Below are 26,179 nucleotides of genomic sequence, written 5' to 3'. Positions count from 1 at the left end.
AATCACAAAAGCAAATGAAGAATAACAGTTCAAAGGAAAGTTTAAGTAATCTCTAATGAGACAAGTTGTATATTTTATACAGGACAATTTTGTGCAGAATACAAAATGTGAAAATTAAAATATGCTAAGAAATCTAAAAATAAGTGGATTTAGAATTTTTTTAAGTGATTAATTGGTTCTGGTGTCACGGATATCTTGACTGTGATAAAACATATGAATGTTAAAATAGTTATTAATTAAAGATGCTATTAAAATTTAATTTTAATTGCACACATAGCCTGGTAAACACTGCAAGGACTAGAATTCCAAACATTACAAGGAACCCTTGAATTGGGAAGGTAGCATATGTCCTTAAACCATGGTGAATATGAAGCCAACAGCTTTAAGAAGTACATTGGTGGCTAAGAGTAAATAAACAACAGTACAAAGAGGTCACTCCCTAAATACCTACTCTCTCCCACTGCCCCATTATTCTTCTAAAAAGATAAATCTTTTAATGATAGTAAGGGAGGTGTCACTAAAATGTATTAAATAACCTTCTGTGTTGCTGAGATTATGCCAAGCTTTTGTTGTTCAGTCACTAAGTCTGACTCTGCAACCCCGTGGACTGCAACATGCCAGGCCTCCCTATCCCTGTGCCTTAGCCAAGTTAAGACAGGGAAAATATAAAATGAGTTTGGAATATCTTGTGCCAGACAGTAAGGAAGTACTCAAGAAAGTAGGTGGATACTAAACCAACATGGGAAAGTCTGATGAGAAAAAGGATAGTCACATAGTTTCAAAGTATGTGCCCACATATTACTCAATTACAACAGGAAAAATGGTTTAACTACACAGGGGAAAAAAAAAAAAAAAGGTAACTGTTAAACCCAGTGATAAAGGACTTCAGATACTCCAGATATTACAGCCTGAGAAAGACACATCACCATTTACATAATAATCCAGCCAAACACACGTGATCCAAATCTAGTCATGAGTTAACAGAACAGCCTAAATTGAGAGTCTTTCTGGAAAATAACTGGTTTATACTCTTCAAAAATGTAAATGTCTGGCAGTGATGAGGCACTTGCCCTCTCTAAGAACAGAGTTCGGTAATAAGAATCTTTACTCTGGACTCAAGTTCTGAGCCAGACGAGGTACCCACCACCTCCAGTTCAAAACAAAACACCATGCTGGTGTTGACGATGGCAGCTGAAGGCTGGGGAGTCGAGTCCTTAAGCTGTGAGACTCAGATGGGCCTGTCAAAATGCTGGTGAGGGCAGAGGGAATGTTGAAGACACACAGCAGGTTGGGAGTTCATTCCATTCAGTGACCAGCACAGGAGGTACAGAGGTAAGAAGAGGATATTGTGTGTAAGTGATTAGAAGCAGGGGTGAGGCTACTAGTTTGTTTTCTCCTAATGTTCAGATCGTTATCAGCTTTAATTTTCCCTGGGATGTTCCAGGATGAAAATGTGATGACTGAATCTTTCCTTGTTAATTTTCTTGTTTCTTTTGAACATGGAACTTTTTCCCCTCTCTTGATCATAATGCCCACTTACTGAAATTTTGATTTCCCAGGTATTTTCCACATCTTTGCTCTCTCCCATGAATATGACACATTGTTGATTTTTATATTTTACTATATTTTTGTGTTTGTTTTCTGATCCAGTGGCTACATTGTAGTAGTTTTTTTCTCCCTTCTCTTCCCTGCGCTCCACCCCCTCATTGTTCTTTCCACCCTATATATTCCTGAGTACCTTTTCCTGATCTGGTTTCTCTGGGATTTCTATTCTGGGTCTAAACTACCTTTCCTAGTACAAATAACTTAGTGTTTTCCACATGTAAGTGCATTTTAGGTGAAATAAACTGATCTCCAGTCGAGGCGGGGGGGCGGGGGAGATGTAAATGTCATAAAGACAAAGACAGTCTGAAGAACTGTTCCAAGTTAAAGATAATTAAAGTGAAAATGAAAGTCACTCAGTCATGTCCAACTCTTTTCGACCCCATGGATGATAGCCCACCAGGCTCCTTCCTATCCAAGGGATTCTCCAGGCAAGAATACTGGAGTAGGTTGCCATTTCCTTCTCCAGAGGACCTTCCCAACCCAGAGATGGAACCCAGGTCTCCCACACTGCAGGTGGATTCTTTACCAGCTCAGTCACCATGTGTTCATACTGAACTGGATCCCATGATGAGGGAGAAAAAGGGAAAATTGGGACAAATGACAAAACAGTATTCTAACAGTATTAAATGTCCCGAATTTTAGCAACAGTACTTTGGTTATGTAAAAGAAAATACTTGTTCTCAAGAAATACACACTAAAATATTTAGTAAATGGCCATGGTGTATGCAACCTACTCCCAAATGGTTCAGACGATACACATACACACACAATTGGGGCGGGGGGGGGGGGGGGGGGGCGAATAATAAAGTACAGGTAGCAAAATGTTAAAAACTGGTAAATCTAGGTAGAAGAGAGTACAATGTTTTGCACTATTCTTGCCACTTTTCCGTAATTTGAAAATCATCACAAATTAAAAACTTTTTAAAAAGATGAAGGGATGTCAAAAAGAACAGATGTGCCAACTTGAAGGGCTTCCCACTGGCTAATATCTAAAGAACATCACTCATACAAAGTATCTCCCCACAAATTACTTATTAATTACAATAACTTGGATAAATTGATATAATGCTACAGTGGATAAAATGATACAATGGATAAAATATCTGGCAGTTACCATCTTAACTAAATGATCAAAATTAGTATTACCCATAGTAAGACATGGCACCCCACTCCAGTGTTCTTGCCTGGAGAATCCCAGGGATGGGGGAGCCTGGTGGGCTGTTGTCTCTGGGGTCGCACAGAGTCGGACACGACTGAAGCGACTTAGCAGCAGCAGCATAGTAAGACATGGAAGTGAAGTGAAGTCGCTCAGTTGTGACCGACTCTTTGCAACTCCATGGACAGTAGCCTGCCAGGCTCCACTGTCCATGGGATTTTCCAGGCAAGAGTACTGGAGTGGGCTGCCATTTCCTTCTCCAGGGAGTAAGACATGGACATCATATAATTCCTGACATGATGCACTTGGATTTTCACAGCTTCACTCAGTGTTGCTCCTACCAAATGTTCAAACCTGAATCTAATCATGAGGAAACAACATACAAACCCCAACTGAAGGACATTCTTTTTAATTAATTAATTTAATTGGAGGCTAATTACTTTACAGGAAGGACAATCTAAAATACAGTTGGCCTGAATTCTTTTTTAAAATATCAGTGTAATGAATCAGTCAGTCCTAAAGAAATCAACCCTGAATATTCACTGGAAGGACTGATGCTGAAGCTGAAGCTCCGACACTTTGGCCACCTGATGCGAATAGCTGTTCACTGGAAAAGACTGAAGGCAAGAGAAGGGGACCTCATTGTTGGATGGCATCATCAACCCAATGGACATGAGTTTGAGCAAACTCCGGGAGACGGTGACAGGCCGGGAAGACTGGCGTGCTGCAAGACTGTTGTGTGCATGGGGAAACAAAGAGTTGGACGCAACTTAGTGACTGAACAACAACGGTATAATGAAAAATGAAGACTGAGGAACCGTTTCATATGGAAAGGAAGCTAAGAGGCATGATAACCAGTTAGAATGCATATCCTGATGAGATCCCAGGTTAAGTTAAAAAAAAAAAAAAAGGGCAGGTGAGCTATAAAGGACCTTACTGAGACAAATTGCAAAATCAGATTATTTTGATTGTATATTCAATTACAGTATTGTATCAAGGTAAATCACCTAAATTAGATAATTTAGCTGTGACTCTTATGAGAACAATAACACTGAAATATTGAGGGGTAAAGAGCCATATCACCTGCAAATTAATATCAACTGGTCCACCAGTAGTGATAATCTGTACATACAGAGAGAATGATAAATCAAACACAGCACAACGTTAATAAATGAAGAATCTACAAAAAAGGTTATACAGGAGAATATTATACTAGTCTCATCATTCAATAAGTTTGAAATGTTTTCAAATAAAAAAGCTAGTAATAACCATACATCATTCCCACTATCAGAAATACCAGAAATGTTATTCTGTATGTGGAGGAGGGGAATCTGTATAATTGTAAATACACACATGCTCTTTTTCTCACATTTTATTACTTTCAGATATCTGGGGGTGGGAGTGAGAATAAGGGTAGAGAGGGTGAAATATATAAACAGAAAAATAAAACAATATATTCAATAAAACAAATGAAGGCATAGAAGCATTTAAAACCATAACCCAAAAGGACAAAGCCAAAAACATATATTAAGCTTCTATATTAAGTTCTCAAAATGGGCCAAAAGTCAAAATCGAACTCTAAAGATCACTATCACCATGAAAGTGTACCCAAAATCTGCCAAATTGGAGAACCATCTGTCCATCCTTAAAAAGGCATAGTATGTGCCTCATAACAATTTAAGCACTCAATCCCTACTTTTCACCTCTTTTTACTGGCACATTTGAAGGCACTAAAAGGGAAATTCAACCCAAAAGACTGTGTTTCTCTCTAACAAATAATATATCACTTAACTCAGAGAATATTCAAGAAAAGGGCAGTTTAATGGTACCAGCGAACCACATCATTCAATGCAAAATTCAAAATATGTCTTGAATTCAGAGAAGAAACTATACTCACTTCTTTTGGAGTGTGATTATCAGCAATTCTCTGACCTTCAAAGAGAAACCTGAGTGAATTCATGGGAACTCCCTAAAAAGACAGAAAATGTACAAATACAAACCTTACAAGAGATAAACTTTGATGCACAAAAAGCAAACATGAAAGCTTCAACAGAATGTGTATAACATATAACTAGACAGTTAATTCTATCATCATTACCTTTAACTGAGTAAAAACTATTTGCTAGGTACTGATACCAAATATTTTATATACAGAATCATAAATTTTTCATCACAGCAGCCCTGAAAGGTGATCATTATCACCTTATCTTCCTTTACAGCTAGAAAATCTAAGGTAGAGAGAGGACACACAAGCTCGTCAACAATTGAAGGCCAAATCTGTTCCCAATCCTGTGTATTCTTAACCAGTATTCTATATAGTTTCCTCTCAAATCTATAAGCTAACATAAAAATAAAATCAGATATTGGATGAGCACCAGCTACCAACTGTACAAGCAAAATTGGTTATAAACAGACTAAATCATAGAAATTTGGCACAGCACAGTAGCAAGCCAGATAAACTACAGAAAACCTGTGATGGCATTTATAGCACTGTAAGTATCACAAAAGGTATTAAAATATATTTTTCTAATCACTTATTCCACAAAAATGGCTAAAAGAGAACAGATGGCTCATTTAAAGAGAAGTAACTTCACTAACAAGTATAAATCAAGAATCATTTGTTTAGTCCACAAGTATCAGAAAGTTCTGCTCAATAACTACTGTGTTAAGATTTCCGCCATGTTTAAATACTATCCCAAAAACATCATAAAAAACTCAAACTATCTTCCCAATATGTACTACACTTATATGTACAAGACCGTGCAAACTTACCCTGGAAGTGGTTTTAAACTTTTTCTTAGTTCCCTGACCAGGGATTGAACCTGGGCCCCAGCAGTCAAACTGCAAAGTCCTAAGCACTGAACCACCAGAAAATTCTCTACTTTTAAATTATTTCCAGGGTTATACTAACTAATAAACATAACTGACAAGGAAAAAATATTCTCTGATTTTAAATATAGGATCTTTCAAAAAATAAGTATCTTATATTGGAGTTATAAAAGTTTCTACAGAAGCAAGTCTATAGTATCAAAATGGAAAGATGATTCAATCTCTCTTGTTGGGTAAGAATTCCATACTTCAGATAAATTAAGTGTCCCACTGCGTGTATATGAGCAAATATAAGAAAAAAAATTACCAAGCGTTTGTGAATTGAGTATAGAAACTTTTTCTAAAGACTATAAACTCTGAAGCATAAAAAATTATTCCAACTTGATGTTATATTATCTCCCCTGGCACTTTAGGGCTTCCCTGGTAAGCTCAGCTGGTAAAAAATTCACCTGCAATGCAGGAAACCTGGGTTTGATCCCTGGGTTGGGAAGATCCCCTGGAGGAAGGCATGGCAAACCCACTCCAGTATTCTTGCCTGGAGAATTCCGTGGACAGAGGAGCCTGGTGGGCTAAAGTCCATGGGGTCACAAAGAGTCAGACACAACTGAGTGACTAGGCACAGCACAGCAATTTCAATTCTGAATCAGTTCAGTTTTCACTTTTGCACTTTCTCCTCAATAATCAACTCCATTATCTACAGATGAGGTAAAAGACTACATATTTTCTTTGGAGTTATTGTGAAGAGTAAATGACAATGTATCTAAGTACCTATTAGCACAGAGCAGTTAATACATGTTCATTTCCAGTTTTAGTTCCCATCAATATTGCAAACGTGAGCTAGTTGAGCCCCAATTAATAAGACTTTACTGAGCTTAACAATTAATATCAAAAACAGAAACAGGAAATTCCCTGGCAGCTCAGTGGTGAGAACTGAACTTTTACTGCCAAGGGCATAGGTTCGATCCTTGGTCCAGGAATTAGGATCCCACAGGCCATGCAGCACAGCAAAAAAAAAAAAAATGTTTATTGGCTCACTTATCCTAACACTGGAGTGGGTAGCCAGTCCCTTCTCCAGGGGATTTTCCTGACTCTGCAGGGATAGAATCTAGGTCTCCTGCCTTACAGGCAGATACTCTAAGGTCTGAGCCACCCGGGAAGCCCACTGTTTTCCTTATCCCAACACCTAAATGATCTCTTTTTCTTCTTGCAAAGTCCTAAATACTAGACTACCAGAGAATTCCCAAAAGATTACTTTTGACAAGCTTTCTTAAAAGAAAAATTAATGATATATAAAGCACTGAATTTAATACTACAACATACAGACCTGTCTTTGACAGTATGATTCTTTGAGTTTCTTGAGATGTGTCGTCATTTTCACTTTGAAGTGAATCTCACTGCTATCCTAAGGAGATAAGAGGAAAAGGATTATCACTCTTTGTGTAAGTTACTTGCTTTGCCTGAAACAGATTATTTAATTATATATATCCTACAAAGAAAAACATACAACTTGTCACCTATATTTTCCTCCAAAATATTGTTTTTAGCATTCCTAACAGGTTTTATTAAAATAATCATCCTCAAAGTTGCTTTATTCATTTCAAAGCAAGTTTCAGTTCAGTTCAGTTGCTCAGTCATGTCCAACTCTTTGCGACCCCATGAATTGCAGCATGCCAGGCCTCCCTGTCCATCACCAACTCCCAGAGTCTACCCAAACCCATGTCCATTGATTCGGTGATGCCATCCAACCATCTCATCCTCTGTCATCCCCTTCTCCTCCTGCCCTCAATCTTTCCCAGCATCAGGGTCTTTTCAAATGAGTCAGCTCTTCACATCAGGTGGCCAAACTATTGGAGTTTCAGCTTCAGCATCAGTCCCTCTAATGAACACCCAGGACTGATCTCCTTTAGGATGTACTGGTTGGGTCTCCATGCAGTCCAAGGGACTCTCAAGAGTCTCCTCCAACACAACAGTTCAAAAGCATCAATTCTTCGGTGCTCAGCTTTCTTTATAGTCCAAGTCTCACATCCATACATGACTACTGGAAAAACCATAGCTTTGACTAGACGGACCTTTGTTGACAGAGAAAATGTCTCTGCTTTTTAATATGCAGTTTAGGTTGCTCATAACTTTCCTTCCAAGGAGTAAGCGTCAAAACATAATCTATTTTAGGTATTAAAATCAGCAGTATAAGTAAAAGTATGTATGTCAAAAATGCATTCCTTCACAATTGCATACCTATTCTATTTTCAAAATAAAAATCTCCAAACATTTGGAAACTAAATAATACATGTATATATAACCATGAATCAAAGGAGAAATCAAAAGAGAAATTAGAATATAATTTGAATTGAATGAAAGTAAAACCACAACATTTCAAGCTTTGTGGAATACTACTGGAGTGTTTCTTAGAAGGTAATTTATAGGAAAAGCTACCTATTTTAGGAAAGAAGAAAAGTCTCATCTTATCTTATCTTTTATATTTAGAAACCAGGAAAAGAAGGACAAATAAAACCCAAAAGGAAAATAAAATAGAAATAGAAAGATCAATGAAGCAAAAAACTTTTCTTTAAAAAAAAAAAAAATAAATAAATAAATAAAATAAAAATCTAAACTATCACAAATTCCCAAAGGCAACTCAGAATAAAAAGTGCCCCCTATAACTCAAGTGGTCAAAGCTATGAGAGATGTATACCGTAAAACAGCAGACTGAACAATTCTTCCTGCCGTAAAAAGTCACCATACAGAGTCTGGTTTCTCTTGCATGAGTAAAATGAATAATCTGAGTCACTCAAATTGAAATATGGGACCACAGATAATTTTCTTCTACCGAGACTGTCAAGTAAACTATCAGGCAACCATCAGAAAAAAATATTGGCAGTTACACACTGTAAAAATTTCAAAGCCAATTCTAATGACTACATAACACATTCACAGATATATATTAGTGGAAGTTGCATGTTTTGTTTATAATTATTTAAAAAAAAAAAAAGGAATTCCCTGGCAGTCAGTCCAGTGGTTAGGACTTGGTGCTTTCACTGCCAGGACTGGGTCTGATCCTGGTTGGGGAACTAAGATCCTGCATGCTGTGTGTTATAGCCAAATTTTCTTTAAAAATAATAGTAAATAAATTCTTATCCTGTGGATAATTTCAGGAACAGACAAAATTTCTAGAGCAATACCTCACTCCATCAGCTAAAATCATTTCCAGATGAATTAAAGAGCTTAATTAATGTTTAATAATCAATTAAAATATTTAAAAATTTTTTAGTTATCTTCTCCTCTTCTTTGGGAAAGACTTTTTCCCTAATCTTGACATTAGTAGATCCTTACTTTAAAGCAAGATTTTAATTCAGAAACCATTAAAAAAAAAAGGAGACTGATAAAGCCAACTTAATAAAAACATAAACCACCTATAAGTAAGTTAAGAGACTCTGAAGAAAATATTCACAACATATATACCAGACAAGAAAAAATAAGTAAATATAAAGAATTCCTATAAATTAGTAGTTGTTAAAAAGGTAATCCATGGCATAGGAGAAACATACACAAGCATACCTGCTTTTCTACACTCTGCTTTTTTTTACTTGGCTATGCCAGATCTGTTGTGGTACACAGGATCTTCAGTTGCAGCATATGGGATCCACCGTTCCCTGACCAAGAAACGAATCTGTGCCCCCTGCACTGGGAGCACAGTCTTAGCCATTGGACCACCAAGGAAGTCCCTGTCCTCTCTCTATTGAATTTTGCAGGCACTGTGTTTTTTACAAATTGAAAGTTTGTAACAAACTTGCTTTCAGCAAGTCTACCTGCACCATTTTTCCAATGGTGTTTGCTCATTTCAGGTCTGTGTGTCACAGTTTAGTAATCAGTAATTTGGTAATTCTCTCAGTAATTCAAATCCTACCCCAACAGAAAAAGCTCATGGAAGGCTCAGATGATGGTTAGTATTTTTTGGCAATAAATTATTTTTAAATTAATGTGTGTACATTGTTGTTTACATAACACTATTATACACTTAAACCACATTATAGTGCAAACATAACTTTCATATGCACTGGGAAACAAAAGATCCATGTGATTCACTTTATTCCAATGGTCTGGAACCAAATCCTCAATATTTCTGAAGTATGCCTATAAATCAACGGAATAAAATTGAGAGTCCAGAAATAAATTCATATATATCACGGTCAACTGATTTTGACAAAGATGCCAAGCAATTCAATGGGAAAAGAACAGAACTTTCAATTAGTGTTCTAGGAAAAACAGATAGCCATATGCAAAAGAAGTTAGACTCTCCTTCAAACCCGTACTAAAAGCATGCAAAAAGTACTCAAAATGATCAAAAACTTAATGTAAGAGCTAAAACCATGAAAACTTTAAAAGATTCTATAGCTGTGAATTTTTGTGACCCTGATTGATTGAGGTAATAGTTTCTTATATATGACACTAAAATCACAGCAAAGAGAGAAAAAAATAGGGATTTCCTTGGTGGTCCAGTGGTTAACAACCTGCCTGCCAATGCAGGAGACACAGGTTTGATCTCTGGTCTGGGGAGATTCCACATGCCAAGGAGCAACCAAGCCCGTGTGCCACAACTACTGAGCCTGTGCTCTAGAGTCCGGGAACTACTGAGCCCGAGTGCCCAGAGCCCATGCTCCACAACAAGAGAAGCCACTGCAATGAGAAGCCCACGCAGCACATAGAGAGGTCCCCACTCACTGCAACTAGAGACAGCCTGTGCAAAGAACAAACACCCAGCACAGCCAAAAAGTTTTTAAAAAGATAAATTCAATTCATTGAAATAAAAAACTGTTTGTGCAAAGGACACAACCCAGAAAGTGAAAAGACAACCCAAAGATGGGAGAAAACATCTGCAAACCATCTAACTGATAAGGATCTAATAACCAAAATACATGTGAAAAGTTATTACAACTCAAAAATAAAGACAAATAATCCAATCTAAAAATGGACAAAAGATCTGAATAGACACATTTCTCCAAAGATGTGCAAATGGCCAATAAGAACAGGAAAAGATATCCATCATTAACCATCAGGAAAATACAAATCAAAAACACAATGAGATAGCACTTCACACTCACTAGGATGACTGCTGCTGCTGCTAAGTCGCTTTAGTCGTGTCTGACTCTGTGCGACCCCACAGACAGAAGCCCACCAGGCTCTCCTGTCCCTGGGATTCTCCAGGCAAGAACACTGGAGTGGGTTGCCATTTCCTGCTCCAATGCATGAAAGTGAAAAGTGAAAGTGAAGTGGCTCAGTCATGTCCAACTCTTCGAGACCCCATGGACTGCAGCCTACCAGGCTCTTCTGCCCATGGGATTTTCCAGGCAAGAGTACTGGAGTGGGGTGCCATTGCCTTCTCTGCACTAGGATGACTATATATATTAAAAAAAAAAAAAGAACAACAAATACTGGGTAAAATGTAAAATAACAAACCTTCATTTATTGTCGGTGAGAATAATGTATAAAATGGTGCAGCCACTGCTAAAAGCTGTTTGAAGTCTCCTCAAAAAGTTAAACAAAGTTACCACTATATTAAACCCAACAATTGCACTCCTACATTCTCTATAGAGAATTGAAAACATATCCACACAAAAATTATAATGAATATTCAAAGCAATATTATCACACTGGCCCCAAACTGAAAGATTGGTATAATAATACCCCATGTTTCAGAGAATGTGGGAAAATGGTACTCTCACACTTCCATGGTGAGAGTGTACTAGTTCTTCTGTCCCTTAAAAAAACAACTATGAAGATTTATTCCTCCACTAATTTCTAGCTAACCTTTATTATCTATTAGCATCTCACACGGAGAAGGAAATGGCAACCCACTCCAGTGTTCTTGCCTGGAGAATCCCAGGGATGGGGGAGCCTGGTGGGCTACCATCTATGGGGTCACACAGAGTCGGACACAACTGAAGCGGCTTAGCAGCAGCAGCAGCATCTCAAAAAGGGTCAATAAGATAAAGATCAGAGTCTGGAGAAATAAGGTGCCAACAGAGAGAAAAGGACCAGAAAAAGGCCTGAGAGGCCCTTTTGTGTAAGGCCTCTAGCGTTATCACTTAATAGTAGTCACTGTATTTGCCACTGAAGCATGCTAAACAAGAAAAAGTTCTACTAGAAGAAATTAAAGTGGTAAGTTGCCTAGTGGAGCAATTTAAAAATACAGTATCACCCTCTCCTACCTCTAATAGATGCACATACAGTAAACGAAACTCCACTTTTCAATAACTTGCCTTAGTTGAATCATTTTTTCTGTTTCAGAAACCATTTACACATTCCAGAGTCAAAGGAGAAAAATAATGAAACTCACCTGTCCAATGACTTTGAGTTTAATATATTCTCCTTCCTTCTTATCCCCCAAGTCCTCGGTTGAAGGTTTTGCTTCCTGAAAGTACATATAAATATAAAAGTTTCTATGTGCTATTTTAATTACTCATCCATTATTTTGACTTAGGGTACAAAATTTGCAACTAAAAATACAGCAAGCATTTATTTTCTCTGCCAGTCAATCAAGCAAAAAAGGTTCTAAGTCAATTACCCTCTCAAACAGTTCACTGAAAATCAAGAAAGAAGTCTCTTTTATTATAATCCTACAGTAAAGGTTCTAAAACTTCACAGTGCTTCAGAATCACTGGAAGGACTTGTTAAAAAGGTGGCTGGGTCTCACACCCAGCTTTTTATTCAGGAGGTCTCGGGTAGGGCTGTAATATGCACTTCTGACTAATTACCAGGCAATACTAATGCTTCTGGGCAAAGGAACAACCTGGAAGCCATTATCTTACAGTCAACTACTATCAGTCAGAGGAAGCTCATCCTCCAGGAATCCTTGACCAAACATTTTGAATCCAAGATTATTTTCTTACAACCTAGTGGGAGAAATTAAATACTCCAATTACAAAACTGTACTAAGAAATATAAATTAATCACATTAACACAAGCAAAGTCTTTTTAGGAAGGAGAATCAAACAGCAAAATATTGGCTTAATGTACTTGAGTCAAAACAAATCATTTTATATCAGTTATTACTTTAGACTATCTGAAGCAGTATATGTAATTTCAAAAGATTAGGCTTGGGTGGAAAAAAAATTAGGAGAATTAAACTGGAACAAGAAAAAAGCCCAAGCAGGGTAAGTACTAACAGCAAAGAGCAAACAAAATTGGAAGAGAAGGAAAGAGTATAACCCTCTCACAAATTATACCATAAGAAAATGAAGTTAGAATAAACTAGTTGAAACAACTTTACCATGAAGTATTAAGAAAGGTAAGCCATTTTTAGTAAAAGGGTAGCTTGGTAAATTTCACTCAATGGTGTGATAAAAGTAGCTCTCCCATGCACTTTACCTTAGTTTGGCAACCATATTATTCACTTATTTAAATATATACTCCTTTATTATTCACAGTAATTTCAAGCTGTTAATCTACTCTTGGTAAGAACCGTTGCTGTTCAGCCACTAAGTCATGTCTGACTCTTTGCAAACCCATGGACTGTGGCCCTCCGGGTTCCTCTTCCTGTGGGATTTTCCAAACAAGAATTCTGGGGTGGGTTGCCATTTCCTTCTCCAGATCTTCCTCGTCCAGGGATCGAACCTGAGTCTCCTGCATTGGCAGGTGGATTCTTTACCACTAAGCCCCAGGGAAGCCCTTTGGTAAGAATACAACCAGCTTGCTTAAGAATATACAATAAGAATCTTGTATACTTAATAACATACAATCAGAATATTGTGTATTCTTAACAATTTAATATACAATACTTCTGTAATTCAGAAGTAACAGGGGCATTACCTGTTTATTTCATGCCAGTAACTGAAAACTAACAAACTCTTTAACATTCAAAATTTAACAAAATATATTAAACTAGAAGTAGCTTTTAAATTTAAGATACAGGCTAGAGTCCAGGGAAATGCTTAGATAACAGAACTGACTTCATTAGTATGAGTTCTTGCCTGTTTATCATTCTGCACTACTTTCAACATTTGCTGACTACTGCATTTTATGGCAGCTAGCAAAATTAACCTTTTTAAGTGAGACAGTATTTCACCTGAAAACTAGAAGACTGTCTTCAAACAGTCCCACAACCATATTTCTCTGAATTTATATTCAAAGTAAACAATTCCTTCTTCCTTTAAGTACTGAGAGAGGACAAGGACTATTTATTCCACACAGTGAAAGGCAATAAAGAGCAAAGAAGCCCTGCTGCTGCTGCTGCTGCTGCTGCTGCTGCTGCTGCTGCTAAATCACTTCAGTTGTGTCCGACTCTCTGCAAGCCCATAGACGGCACCCCACCAGGCTCCCCCCGTCCCTGGGATTCTCCAGGCAAGAACACTGGAGCGCGTTGCCATTTCCTTCTCCAACGCATGAAAGTGAAAAGTGAAAGTGAAGTCGCTCAGTCATGTCCAACTCTTATCGACTCCAAGGACTGCAGCCCACCAGGCTCCTCCGTCCATGGGATTTTCCAGGCAAGTGCTGGAGTGGGGTGAAAGAAACCCTGAGTCCTCTTTAACTGAGAGAAGGTGTGTTAAGCTTTATCTGAGTTTCCACAAGGAAGAAAACATCCCCCTCCAAGAGGATCAGCAATACATCAGCACAATGGGAGTGACTGTGCTCCAGTGTTTCCTAGACAGAGGATACTCAGAACAAAAGAGTTCTTCCCTCTTCTCCAATCCATCCTCCACATTGCTTCAAAACTCTTTCCAAAGCACAGCTTCTCAGACTGTATGTTTTTGTGCACTCAGTCATGTCCAACTCTTTATGACCCCTTGGATTGTATGTAGTCCGCCAGGCTCCTCTATCCATGGGATTCTCCAGGCAAGAATACTGGAGTAGGTTGCCATTCCCTTCTCCAGGAGATCTTCCTGACTCAGGAATTAAACCTGCGTCTCTTGTGTCTCCTATATTGTCAGGCAGGTTCTTTACCATTAGTGCCACCTGGGAAGTCCCCCTCTGACTATATAACTACCCCTATCAGGAAGCATTAATAGCTCCCAGTACTTTAAGCCTAGAAACAAAGTCCACAACAAGGCATTCAGTTCTGCCAGTACCAACCTTAACTCCCATTTTTCTCTCATCACTTTCTTTACAACCCAAGGATTTGGTTAAATTGGATTTGTGTTGTTCCCTGAACATGTCTATAAACTTCCTTCCATCTTCAGCCCTCTACTGTCCTTGTTTCCTTTACCTGTAATACACATCCTCCCTTTACCATAACCTCTCTTGAAATCATCTCACAGAAATCCATCATCTGAAGTCCAGTATGTAAACAACTCTTCTGGAAACCACATCTCCCCTCAACTTTCCAACTGGGATTAATATTTTCCTTTAATGCTCCTATTGGCAGTGTACTCATATCCTTTAAAAGGCATTTATTCTCAATTTAAAAACATTCTCCCTTTACTATCATCTCAAGTTGTCCTCATATTTTTCTTCAGATTTCTTGTAAGTTCAGTTCAGTCGCTCAGTCGTGTCCGACTCTTTGCGACCCCATGAACCGAAGCACATCAGGCCTCCCTGTCCATCACCAACTCCCAGAGTCCACCCAAACCCATGTCCATTGAGTCGGTGATGCCATCCAACCACCTCATCCTCTGTCATTCCCTTCTCCTCCTGCTCTCAATCTTTCCCAGCATCAGGGTCTTTTCCAAGGAGTCAGCCCTTCTCATCAGGTGGCCAAAGTACTGGAGTTTCAGCTTCAACATCAGTCCCTCCAATGAACACCCAGGACTGATCTCCTTTAAGATGGATTGGTTGGATCTCCTTACAGTCCAAGGGACTCTCAAGAGTCTTCTCCAACACCATAGTTCAAAAGCATCAATTCTTCGGTGCTCAGCTTTCTTTATAGTTCAACTCTCACATCCATACATGACTACTGGAAAAACCACAGCCTTGACTAGACAGACCTTTGTTGGCAAAGTAATGTCTCTGCTTTTTAATGTGCTGTCTAGGTTGGTCATAACTTTCCTTCCAAGGAGCAAGCATCTATTAATTTCATGGCTGCAATCACCACCCACAGTGATTTTGGAGCCCAGAAAAATAAACTCAGCTACTGTTTCCACTGTTTCCCCATTGGCATTTGCTATTTCCACTTTTACTCTGAACTCATTGCCATCAGGTTTATATAGTACCCCACCATTCCACTTGACACTTCTTTCACCAAGGTTACCAGTTCAACTTCTTACTGCTAAACCCAAAGGACAACCTAAAGTCTTATCTTTAAACAATAGCCATGATGACTCCTTCAAACTCTCTAAACCTTCGGCCTCTAGGATTCTATGTCCCCTCATCTTGACCACTTCTTTAAATGCTGGTGCTCCTCTGGGTCCTAAGTCTTTAAGCTTCTTTTTCTTCGTCTTCCTGGGTGACCTACAATTCCAACTCTCTCTCAGATACTAACCATTCTCAAAAACCTGACCACTTTTCTGAGTTTCACTCAATTTATCCAAGAGCTTGAACATTTATCTCCACTCTGGATGTCTCCGTGGGTAGCTCAACTTAAGTGTCCAAAACTGAGTGCATTACTTGTAGCTCCTCTTCCTGAAAACCAAAACCCAAAAAAGACTACAACTCCTCCTGTATTCCCAATTACAATAAATGTTTAACACACACTCAACTGCACACAACAGAAATTCAGTAGTCATCTTTGGCTATCTTCCTCTCCTAAATCTCACACTTAATAATTCACCATTCTGACAACTATATCTCTTAGTGACTCTCATTCTCTATCCCACTGCCTTATTTCAGGCAGTCACTGTTGCTCATTAGCAATACCAAAATGGCATAACAGATGCCCCAAGTTTAGCTCCCTCAATTAATTCTTCCCAACTACAACCAGAGCCATTTCTCTAAAACGCAATCTGATCTGCCCAGAATCTTCAGGATTAAGTTCAAACTCGTTAGCTGACACATACTGGTCCTCCATGTGCTGGTCCCTGCCTAGCAATCAAGCCTTATTCTCCTACCTCTCTTGCTAATAATATTCTTTGCTCCAGCCAAACTGAACTATCTACAACTCCTTAAACATGGCACTCTCTACCTTATCTCCACTATCCCTGTACATATTACTCACCTCTGCTTGGTATGCCCATTCTTACCCTATTCCCCTTTTAAGACCACTCAAGCATCACTTGCCACAAAATCATTTCCCTGATCACCCTCTTAAATGTTCTCATACTGCTTACTTTAATTTTATTATAAACACATGTCTGCATATCTGTGTTTCCCACAAGATTGAGTTCCTTATTGACACGTCTTATTCTTTGTATTTCTGGTCAAGTACAGTGTCTAGTATTTTAAAGATACTCAGTATGCTTGTAAAATTAACATTTTCTGTGACAGTTTTGTATGTCTTGACTTTCCTACAAGTTTACAAGGAGGAGGTCCACATTTTTCATCTTTATAGTCTCTATACTGACAGACACCAGGCAATTATTTAATGTTGGCTGAATTAAGTTGATAGCACTATCATCTGTATCATACCACAAAATCTTACTAATGTTTCATACTTCTACCGTACACAGCAGTCAATACAAACAAAATCCTTTCAGCATTTTATATTCACAGTTGGGAAGAAGAGGTAATTCACTTCAATTTCACAAGAACATGTGAACACTAAAATTTGAAATTTCCAAAAATACTGCCACTTTCCTTAGTCACTCCATTTTGGCAATCTCTTCCCAACTCTGAAGCACAAGAGCAATGCCATCTGTACCCACTTGTTTAATAGCCTCATGCTTGCCTGATGCAGTCACCTAACTTTTCATGTGTTTTTTTTCCCTTCAACAAACTAGTCTGGAAAATGAGAAGATCTTGTACAGAAAAAGGCCAAAGTTTGTCTCTAGCGATCTCAGGGTCTTTCGTATGCCTTCTTTCCTTCTTCTTTCCTTCTCTCCTCTGTTTAAAAAAAAAGAAGCTACCAATACAGAATGGTATGGCACACTAGTCACAAAACACTGAAAGCATTCAGCACTGGACCCAGAACAGTAGGTCATCAGAGAAAAGATAATCCCAGAGAAGCTGGCTGATTAGGCTGGGAAGGTTACATAGCCCCAGAGCAGAAGAAGCTGGTAATGTAAAGAAAAGTAAAGGAATGTACAAAATCAAAGGCAAGAACTGGAAACCTCTAAATTTTCAGGTCTGTGTCATCTAGAGATTGAATCATGGTAACTAGAATGGTAGAAAAGAATTTATCAGACACCAGGCACCATCAACTCTTCTTACCAAGATATAAATGTAACAGCCTAGAAATAGAAGATGGCTGGATCTGAAAAGAAAAACAAGACAGGAAAGGACACAAAACCCAACAATCCTCATTTACAAATGCACAGAATTCAAGAAAATAATTTTATTGTGCCATTTCAAAGTCAAAAGAACAAAAATTTTGCTAAAAATGTCTATGACAATCTGTATGTTGACAATTCAATCACAGGGAAAGAGCACCACACTTAACTACTCCCAGCCTGAAACTGACCCTTCCAGTTAGTTGTACAAGGATTGTTCGTTCTTCTGAAAGAGGGGGGATTCTGGGGAAAACCAAAAATAAAGACTGCATTTACTCTTATTTGATGACATTAGCAAATCTGTTCAATTTTAAAGGTGCAACAACAGTATTCTGTTTATGTTAAAAGAAAAAAAGTCACATATTGAGTGACTTCCCTGGCAGTCCAGTGGTTAAGAATCCAAGCTCCCAATGCAGGGGGCACAGGTTTGATCACTGGTCCAGAAACTAAAATCTCACGTGGCATGGCCAAAAAAATAAAGTAAATCTCTGTTAGAGATATATATTGAAATATCTGTGGATGAAATAATACAATGTCTGGGACTAGTTTCAAAATGATATTATGAAGTGGTGTGGGGTCATGTAGATGAAATAAGATATGGGTATAATTATATATACACTAAATTTGTCCATAATAAATCACTTAAAATGCCTTCAAAGTTTCCAAAATTTCTGTAACTGTAGTTCTTATTTCCTAATAAAGAAAGCTCAACAAAGGATTAAACTGGATGATTCTAATAATTATATCCATTGTTAAAAGATACAAAAACCCAAATTACAATACTTCAGTAGATCTACCACAATTCTAAAAGCACACACTCATATAGTTTCAGTTCATGCTACCTATGTGCAAACTTAAGGAGACACTACTAGACATTTGGAATAAAACTGACCAGACTTAGCTCTATAACTTGGAGGTTTATGTCAACCTGTCAAGACACTGGGACTTATGTAAATTTACATTCAACTCTACAATTGCAGTTTAACACCAGACAAACACAGACAACTTCTCAAGAACTGAAAATTATAACTGAAAATCCCACTGGTTGTATAAGCCCTACTCTCTGCAGCCATACTGTGGACCTATGCAAAGCCTAGAGCAAACTGGGTCCACTGTATCCAGAAGCATAGCATGCAAATGTAGAGAGGTATGGCAGACATTGTTAATTACCTATCCAATATCCATGTCCCCCTTCTTCCTAAATTTGCCAGCGGGGAGTGGGTGGAGGGAATTCTAAGCTTCTCTCATGGCCACGTGACGTGGTGCTGGCCATGGAGATATAAAGTGACATACTTTTTCCTGGTATATATTTTTGACATACTTTTTCCTGGTATATACTTTTTGACATACTTTTCCCCTTTTCTCCATTCCTTTCTCCTGCCTGGAATAAAGAAACAAAGTAATCTCGCCCAAAAGGAGACTATCTTTTCAGTGAAGACATCTGCTAAGGAGAAAGGAGTAAGAAGGCACATCCCTGAACTACTTATGTCTGGACTTGTTTCATTAGAAAAACAAACTGCACACTTGTTTAACCTATATATATCAGATTTTCTGTTATTTAGTCCAGAAGCAATCCAAATTGACATAGGAGGTGGTCTAAATAGGAAGCATTTGGCTTATGTTAAAAAACAGCTTCTAGAAGACCACCGGTGTGTATCGAATTGCAGAAGAGATAAGTAAATTGTGGTATATAGTCACACAATGGAATGCAACATAGTGATGAGATTTAACAACAAACTACACACAATAATACAGACAAATTTCCAAACAATGCTGAGCAAAAGAAGCCATACACAGAAACACTTAGGGGAGGAAACGGCAACTCACTCCATTATTCTTGCCTGTGAAATCTCACAGATAGAGAAGCCTGGTGGGCCACAGTCCATAGGGTCACAAACAGTTGGACATGACAGAGGAACACACACACACACTCAGACACACGCACAGAGTCAGGACAGTCATTCTTAATCTGGGTGCTAGCTGCATGGACGTGATCAGTTTGTGAAAATTTAGCAAACTGCACATTTATGTACATTTTTTCATATATGTATTAATCTTCAGTAAAACTTTTCAAAATATCTGGCCTTAGCTATTGAGCACAGTGGGTCTAGCAAATAGAACTCCACCCTAGCTTCCTTCGGGTCTTTTTCTTCAGATTCTCACTAGCTCAGTAAAGGCAATCAAATACAAAAAGAATGGTCAAAATATAAAAGTATAACAAATACAACACATCTTTAAATAAACTTAAATCATGTTGTAGGAATTTCAAAATAATTTAAACTGTAAGACTAAGTATTCAATAATAGGATCTGTGCGACTTTACCCACATGACTTTTCTAAAGTAGAATATCAGAGAATTAATTACCAAAAAGAAAAAAACACTATTTCAATAAATTCTAAAATGAGATACCAAACATGACACTGAGAAAATTATCCGGGGGGAATTCCCTGGTGGTCCAGTGGTTAGGTCCTGACGTTTCCACTGTCCTGGGCCCAGGCTCAATCCCCTTACTGCCTTACTCAGGGACTAAGATCCTGCAAACCACGTGGGATTATTATTATCCATAACAATCCCAATGTCCTGGAAGAAGCAAATGATTCAACTTTAGAGATAAAGTTACTAGTTCTATTGCTAATAGAAGTAAAGACCAAGAAGGTACGCAAACATCATAAAAGGAAAACTATTGCATGACAATCAATCCTTCCTCAATTACAAAACATAAAGGGAATTAAAAGAGGAGGAGGAAAATACCTGCTGGTTCACATTTTTGAGACAACCTTCCAGTTCTGGGGCTTAGAATGGTGCCTGGAACATACTGACATTCAATAAGTACTTGTTAAATGAATGACTCTTACCACTCATTCCTTTAAAAACTTTTACTAAGTATTCAGTCACTGCTGGAACTTCAGGAAAAAAGGGTGAGTAAAGCCTGATTTCTGACCCTGGAAAGCAAACAGTGTAATGGAGAAAGGTACTTAAATAATTGTAACATTATATATAAAAGCTATAATATATAATTTTATTCTAATTGGTATGGGGGGAGGCTAATGAGTATCAAGAGATATTTGACAACTGCTTTAGTTTTGAAATCTGAACTACTCCACTAACACTCATAAATACTCTAATCATAATAATCATACTCAGTTTTAAAAATACTATTAATAAATATTCACATTTTATTTGAAATGTTTTATTATAATCAGTATGTTCGCAACATCTACTAGCAGCACTTCATCTATCTGTCAGAGAGAAACAGAATATAACATTCCTCTCCTGGGGCAGGGAATACTTAGTTCAGTTCAGTCGCTCAGTCCAGTCCAACTCTTTGCGACCCCATGAATTGCAGCACACCAGGCCTCCCTGTCCATCACCAACTCCCAGAGTTCACTCAAACTCACGTCCATCAAGTCGGTGATGCATACGTATCAGTAACTACATGCTCAAGTCATAGCATCAGTGTAACATATTTATTCTACGAGGTAAGTAGTACACATAATTATGAAATTCAATACACACCTAGTTTATCATATTCTTCTGCCATCTCAGGCTAACAGGAAGATCAGCAAACACCAAAAACAGGGAGATATAAATAATGCCGCAGGGAATAATGTTATCCTAACAAAAGAAATACAACTAGTGTGGTAGATTAAAGATAACTGCAAATTCTTTGTTACTCTTCCCATTAAGAAATGGAATCTAGATGTCTTTTCCTTGGTGACTATAGTTAATAATACTATATTGTATATTTGAAAGTTGCTGAGAACAGCTCTTAACACAAGAAAAATTTGTAACTGTGTGTGTTGATGGATGTTAACTAGACCTATCCTGGGGATCATATCACAATATACACAAATCGTTACGTTGTATAACCTGAAACTAATATGTCAATTATATCTCTACTGAAATAAATAAATGCCTTTCCCTTGAATTAGAGTTGAACTTAGTGATTTGCCTGACAAACAGAATGCAAAAATGACTTCCAAAGTTAGGTTCTAGGAGGCTTGGGGTTTCTACCCAAGGTTCTCCGGAACACTGTCTTGTGAGCCCTGAGCTGCTGTAAGTCTGAGTATCCTGGGGTCCCTGTGCTGAAGAGAATACATGACAAGACCACTCAGAGAGGCCTTGAGACTATATGAAGAACCCATCCATTACAGCCCACAGTCACGTGAGTAATACCAGCAGAGGCCCCACGCGTCAAGGAGCAGTGATGAGCCCAAACATTTATGAGCAAAACAAGACTGTTGTTTTAAGTCGTTATGTTTTGAAGTAGTTTGTTAGGTACCAACAGATAGCCGAAATTACAAAAGGTTTCCAAATCCTTGACTAAAGATAAAAGGAGCTCAATCAATCAGTATCTGTGTCCCTCTCCACCCCTCCTTTCTCTGAGGTTGAGATGGAGAGAGTAAACCTGCTACAACAGATTCAGATAGCATTTGAATCAAACCAGTCATCCTATTATTACAAATTAACAGACCTAAACTGAAGAGCTGAAGTCCATGCTGTCTTTCAGGATTTGAGTATGGAAAAGAAACACTATAAATGTGAATACAGGCAAGAAAGAAGGAAAAATATTTGTACAAATTATCCTTACCAGTTTGACATTGGCATCTGGGTCTATATATTGTGCTCAGTTTTGCTGCAAGGTGAAATCAGGCTAAAAGTAAGCACACCATCGGATCTCTATTATTGGTTAAAGGCTAGGCCTTAACCTTTTTGAGTGATCAGGTACCCCTAATGAAAGCTATGGATCCTTTCTACCTAAACAAATACACATGCAAAAAACCCACAGATTGCCATAAAATTTCAGTGGATTTTCAGCCCTGAGGACTCATGATCCTCAAGTTCAGAATCTGTATTAGAGGATTATTCAAAAATGGTCCACTGGACAATGCTAGCATTGTTAGAATTATGAGAAATTATTTCACTCAAATTCCAAAAATAATCATTTTCCATTAATCAATGCAGAAGCCAGCAATTCAAGTCTTGCATGACTTTAACATCCACCTATTTTAACCTGAAATTATTGCTCAATTATTGCTCAGCACAGACAAAAAACCCTCGGAGAGGTGCCTCAGAATATACGTCATTCTAAAACAACTTGGTTGATATTAAGACTGTCTTCTGGGGACTGTGCTCCAGTCTCAAGCTACTGGTATGGTGCAGGAGTAACTCAGGGTTCTCACTCATAAGCTTTATCAGGGTAAGAGTTCCGCTTCTTATCTCTTTAAATCCTTAGCACTACAACACTAAAATTGTACTGGCTCCTGATTATTAATAATGATATTGGTTGATCAGCATAGAGCAACAGTTCTTAAACTTTATAGTCTCAAGATTCCTCTTAAAAATCATTTAGAACTCCATAAAGCTTTTGTTAGGTTGGTTGTATCTACTGAAGTTTATCTGAAATATGTTTTATAAACATATAATTCATTTTAGGATAATAAATCACACTGCTACTTATGAAAAGTATTTTAATAGTAACAATATGAAACACCTGTAAGGATATGATGATACCCTCATTAAATGGTACTGTGTATATAAAATACAATTTCTTGAAAGTAGCAATAAATCATCAATCTTAAAAAAACATTTTTTTAAAACAAAATTAGTAAGAAAAGTTGCACTGTTTTGCATTTTTTGCAAATCTCTTCAATGTCTGGCTTAATAGAAAGCAGCTGGATTTCCACATCTGCCTCTATGTTTCAATCTGTTGTGATATCCCAGGTCATGTCAATCTTTAGAAAAACCCATGAAAGAATGAGAGTGAAAAAGACAATGCCTCAGCATTATTGTGAAAATAGCTTTGGCCACCTGTTAGTGTCCTAGGTCCTTTATTTCTTCAAGTTTCTCTTAAATAGCTAGAATTGAAACTGGAGCAATAAATTCTACAATTCACTTTATAATTCCTTCTGTACACTGCTCTTTCCTCAGACTACATAGTAAATCTCAACATACTTCCTAGCCACTTCTGAGCATCAAAACAAAAGGCTGATGAAATAAAGCATTTACACCTTTCTTTCCTCCCTGGAAATCAAGTAAACAACTACCTAGGGAGATAGTTATAACTCCGTTCCCATTTCAATTTGGGAGTTAATCTAGACTGCTAGTAAGAAGATCCACTCAAAACTAATCTAGATTATGGTTTAACCTTATAAATGTATGTTTTGTGCAACAGTACAAACCCACAAAAGCCTCACTTTCTCTCACCAAGTGGCACAAAACTGAACTGGGTTAAAAGCCAAGGGAATAGTGTGTTAAATTTAAAAGTTCAAGTACATTGTGGAGTTGAATGAGAAACAGTTTTCTAAATAACTATCACTAAACAAGCAAAAGGTTCAAAAATACTTTAAAAAGTCAAAGTCATCTAGGCAAACAAAACGAAGGCCAGATAAAAACCCTATTAAAAAAAAAAACTATAAAGTAAAAACTAGCCATAAACATTTTGTTGTTGTTTAGTGACTTAGTCCTGTAGGACTTTACAACCCCATGGACTGTAGCCCTCCAGGCTCCTCTGTCCATGGGACTTCTCCGGCAAGAATACTGGAGTGGGTTGCCATTTCCTCCTTCAGGGGATCTTCCCGACCCAGGGCTCGAACCCGAATCTCCTACATTGGCAGGCTGATTCTTTACTCTGAGCCACCAGCGAAGCCCATCAGCCACAAACAAGGTTAACTAGAAATGAATGAGGAAGAAAAACTCACCACGGAAAATCGAACACTCCTGATTGAATGCAAATCCCAAGTAAATTCCTGCTAATAAGACTGAGATGGAGCACTCTGCTATAACACGAAGCTTTCTGCAAATGTTCTGCAACTGCTTCACCGCACACGAAGTTTTCCTATCCTTTTCCTCAAAGGTTATCAGTCATCTTCAGGTTAACTCCCAGATGAAATGCTTTCTGTAGCTCTAGCAGTTTCGTTCTACTTTGTTTCTTGGTTATTCTGAGTGCTCTCTTCCAACTGGAGAGCTACTGAACCAATCCCGAGTGAGAAATGGGAAAGTACAAGGAAAGAGGCGACAGCTCTGCACCCTCACAAGGAGAAACACTCAGAGCAGAGCAGCGGCGGCCTAGCTGCAATCCAAATGCAAAGCGGAGCTTTCGAGGTTCTCAGCAACACGAGACAATGTCTCCCTCCCTTCGTCCCCACGTCCCACTTCGCGACTATCTAAAGACCAAGAATCAAGGAGTGGAGTCCGCCCGCTTTTCAGGGCCACAGAGCCTCCGGGGCAGGGATTCTCTCCCGTTACATAACTGGGGCCTAGGGCCCTGCTTCTGCAGTGAGTCCTCCGGAGAGGCAGGCGGGCGGGATCCTCAGGGACCCTCTTGGGAAAGTGGAAGCTGGGCTCTGCACCTGGTCCGCCTCGGAGAAAAGACAGGGACGACTGGAGGGAGGCCGCGCGACCAGAGGCGCTGGGGCACAGGGGGTGATGAGCCAGCCCGGAGAGGGGCAGGGTGGCTCCTAGAGGCCCGCGGCAGGCCCAGGCGTCTCCTGCCCTAGTCTACTCCCCTCCCTCTTCAGCCCAGTCCCCACCGGCCGCCCCCTCCCCCATTCCGCGCTCCCCTCCCCCGCGCCTCCATCCCCGGCCCCAGCCGATCAGCAGGCGGACCTGCAGAGTAAGGCCTCGGCCACCGCCCTCGGATGGCTCCCAGCCCGGTACCTGGTCAGACATGGTGACGGTGGTTTCCCCCGGGGTCTCCGCACACCAGGGGCCTCGGGTAGGTAGAACCTCGCTCCGGGGTTTACAAATCCGTGTCTCTACCCGACAGCACAACACCGCGGCTGGAGGGACTTCCGCTACGCCTTGCGTCACTTCCGCTACGCGCAGTGAGGACGGAGAGGAGAAAGAGGAAAGGCGACGCGGGAAATCTAGCGGGGGCCAGTAGGGGGCGGCGAGGGGCGGCGAGGGGCGGTGGAGGTCGGGGGCGCTCCCCGAGAGGGCTCACCGCAGGCTGGAGGACTGAGAGCGGGCTTTAGTTGCGGTCGCACAGATGAATTAATGACCGCAGCACCGAGATAGGCCTTGTGCCTCGGGCCCGAGCCCATCCTCTGAAGAAAAGTTTCCGGTGCCCAGTCTCTGTTTGGAACCGTACTGACAGGCCAGCCTCCTCCCGCCGACACCTTGCGCGTTTCTGAAGGCTGAGCCAAAGTACTTCTATTGTCTGCTTCTGGCCTTGCTCATCTACCTCCCTAAATAAACAGGACTGAATACCAGTGATTCTTAGCCTGGAGGTAACATTTTCGGTTGACCAACCCTGGCCAAACACACCTTAATTTAAAACAAACCAAAACATAA

The 26,179-nt window shown here is 39.1% G+C and overlaps 1 protein-coding gene and 1 non-coding gene across 4 annotated transcripts in view; one reads left to right on the top strand and one right to left on the bottom strand.

The window, feature by feature from the left end:
• SUMO1 (small ubiquitin like modifier 1) overlaps positions 1–25,962 on the bottom strand; it is a 28,093-nt gene extending 2,131 nt beyond the window's left edge. The window contains exons 1-5 of one of the 3 annotated variants that reach the window (XR_005719025.1): positions 25,544–25,696; positions 20,636–20,689; positions 11,925–11,999; positions 6,915–6,992; positions 4,659–4,730 (exon numbers count right to left, since the gene is read on the bottom strand). Coding sequence is in view for 2 of the 3 variants with exons in the window: in XM_040228787.1 (XP_040084721.1) it covers positions 4,659–4,730; positions 6,915–6,992; positions 11,925–11,999; positions 25,493–25,555 (288 nt within the window). In the remaining variant the exon portion in view is untranslated. Of the gene's footprint in view, positions 1–4,658; positions 4,731–6,914; positions 6,993–11,924; positions 12,000–20,635; positions 20,690–25,492 lie in introns of all 3 variants that reach the window. The other 2 variants (XM_040228788.1, XM_040228787.1) reach the window with 2 other exon arrangements.
• Positions 1,048–1,132, top strand: LOC120855203. The gene has a single exon (XR_005719173.1). It is a non-coding gene; the product is annotated as a small nucleolar RNA SNORD103/SNORD85 (small nucleolar RNA).
• Positions 25,963–26,179: the final 217 nt, after the last annotated feature.

Source organism: Oryx dammah, unplaced genomic scaffold, assembly GCF_014754425.2.
Source record: "Oryx dammah isolate SB20612 unplaced genomic scaffold, SCBI_Odam_1.1 HiC_scaffold_27, whole genome shotgun sequence".
In the NCBI taxonomy this organism is placed as follows: domain Eukaryota; kingdom Metazoa; phylum Chordata; class Mammalia; order Artiodactyla; family Bovidae; genus Oryx; species Oryx dammah.
Note: the sequence above shows the minus strand (reverse complement) of the source record. Positions and strands in the feature narration are given on the sequence as shown.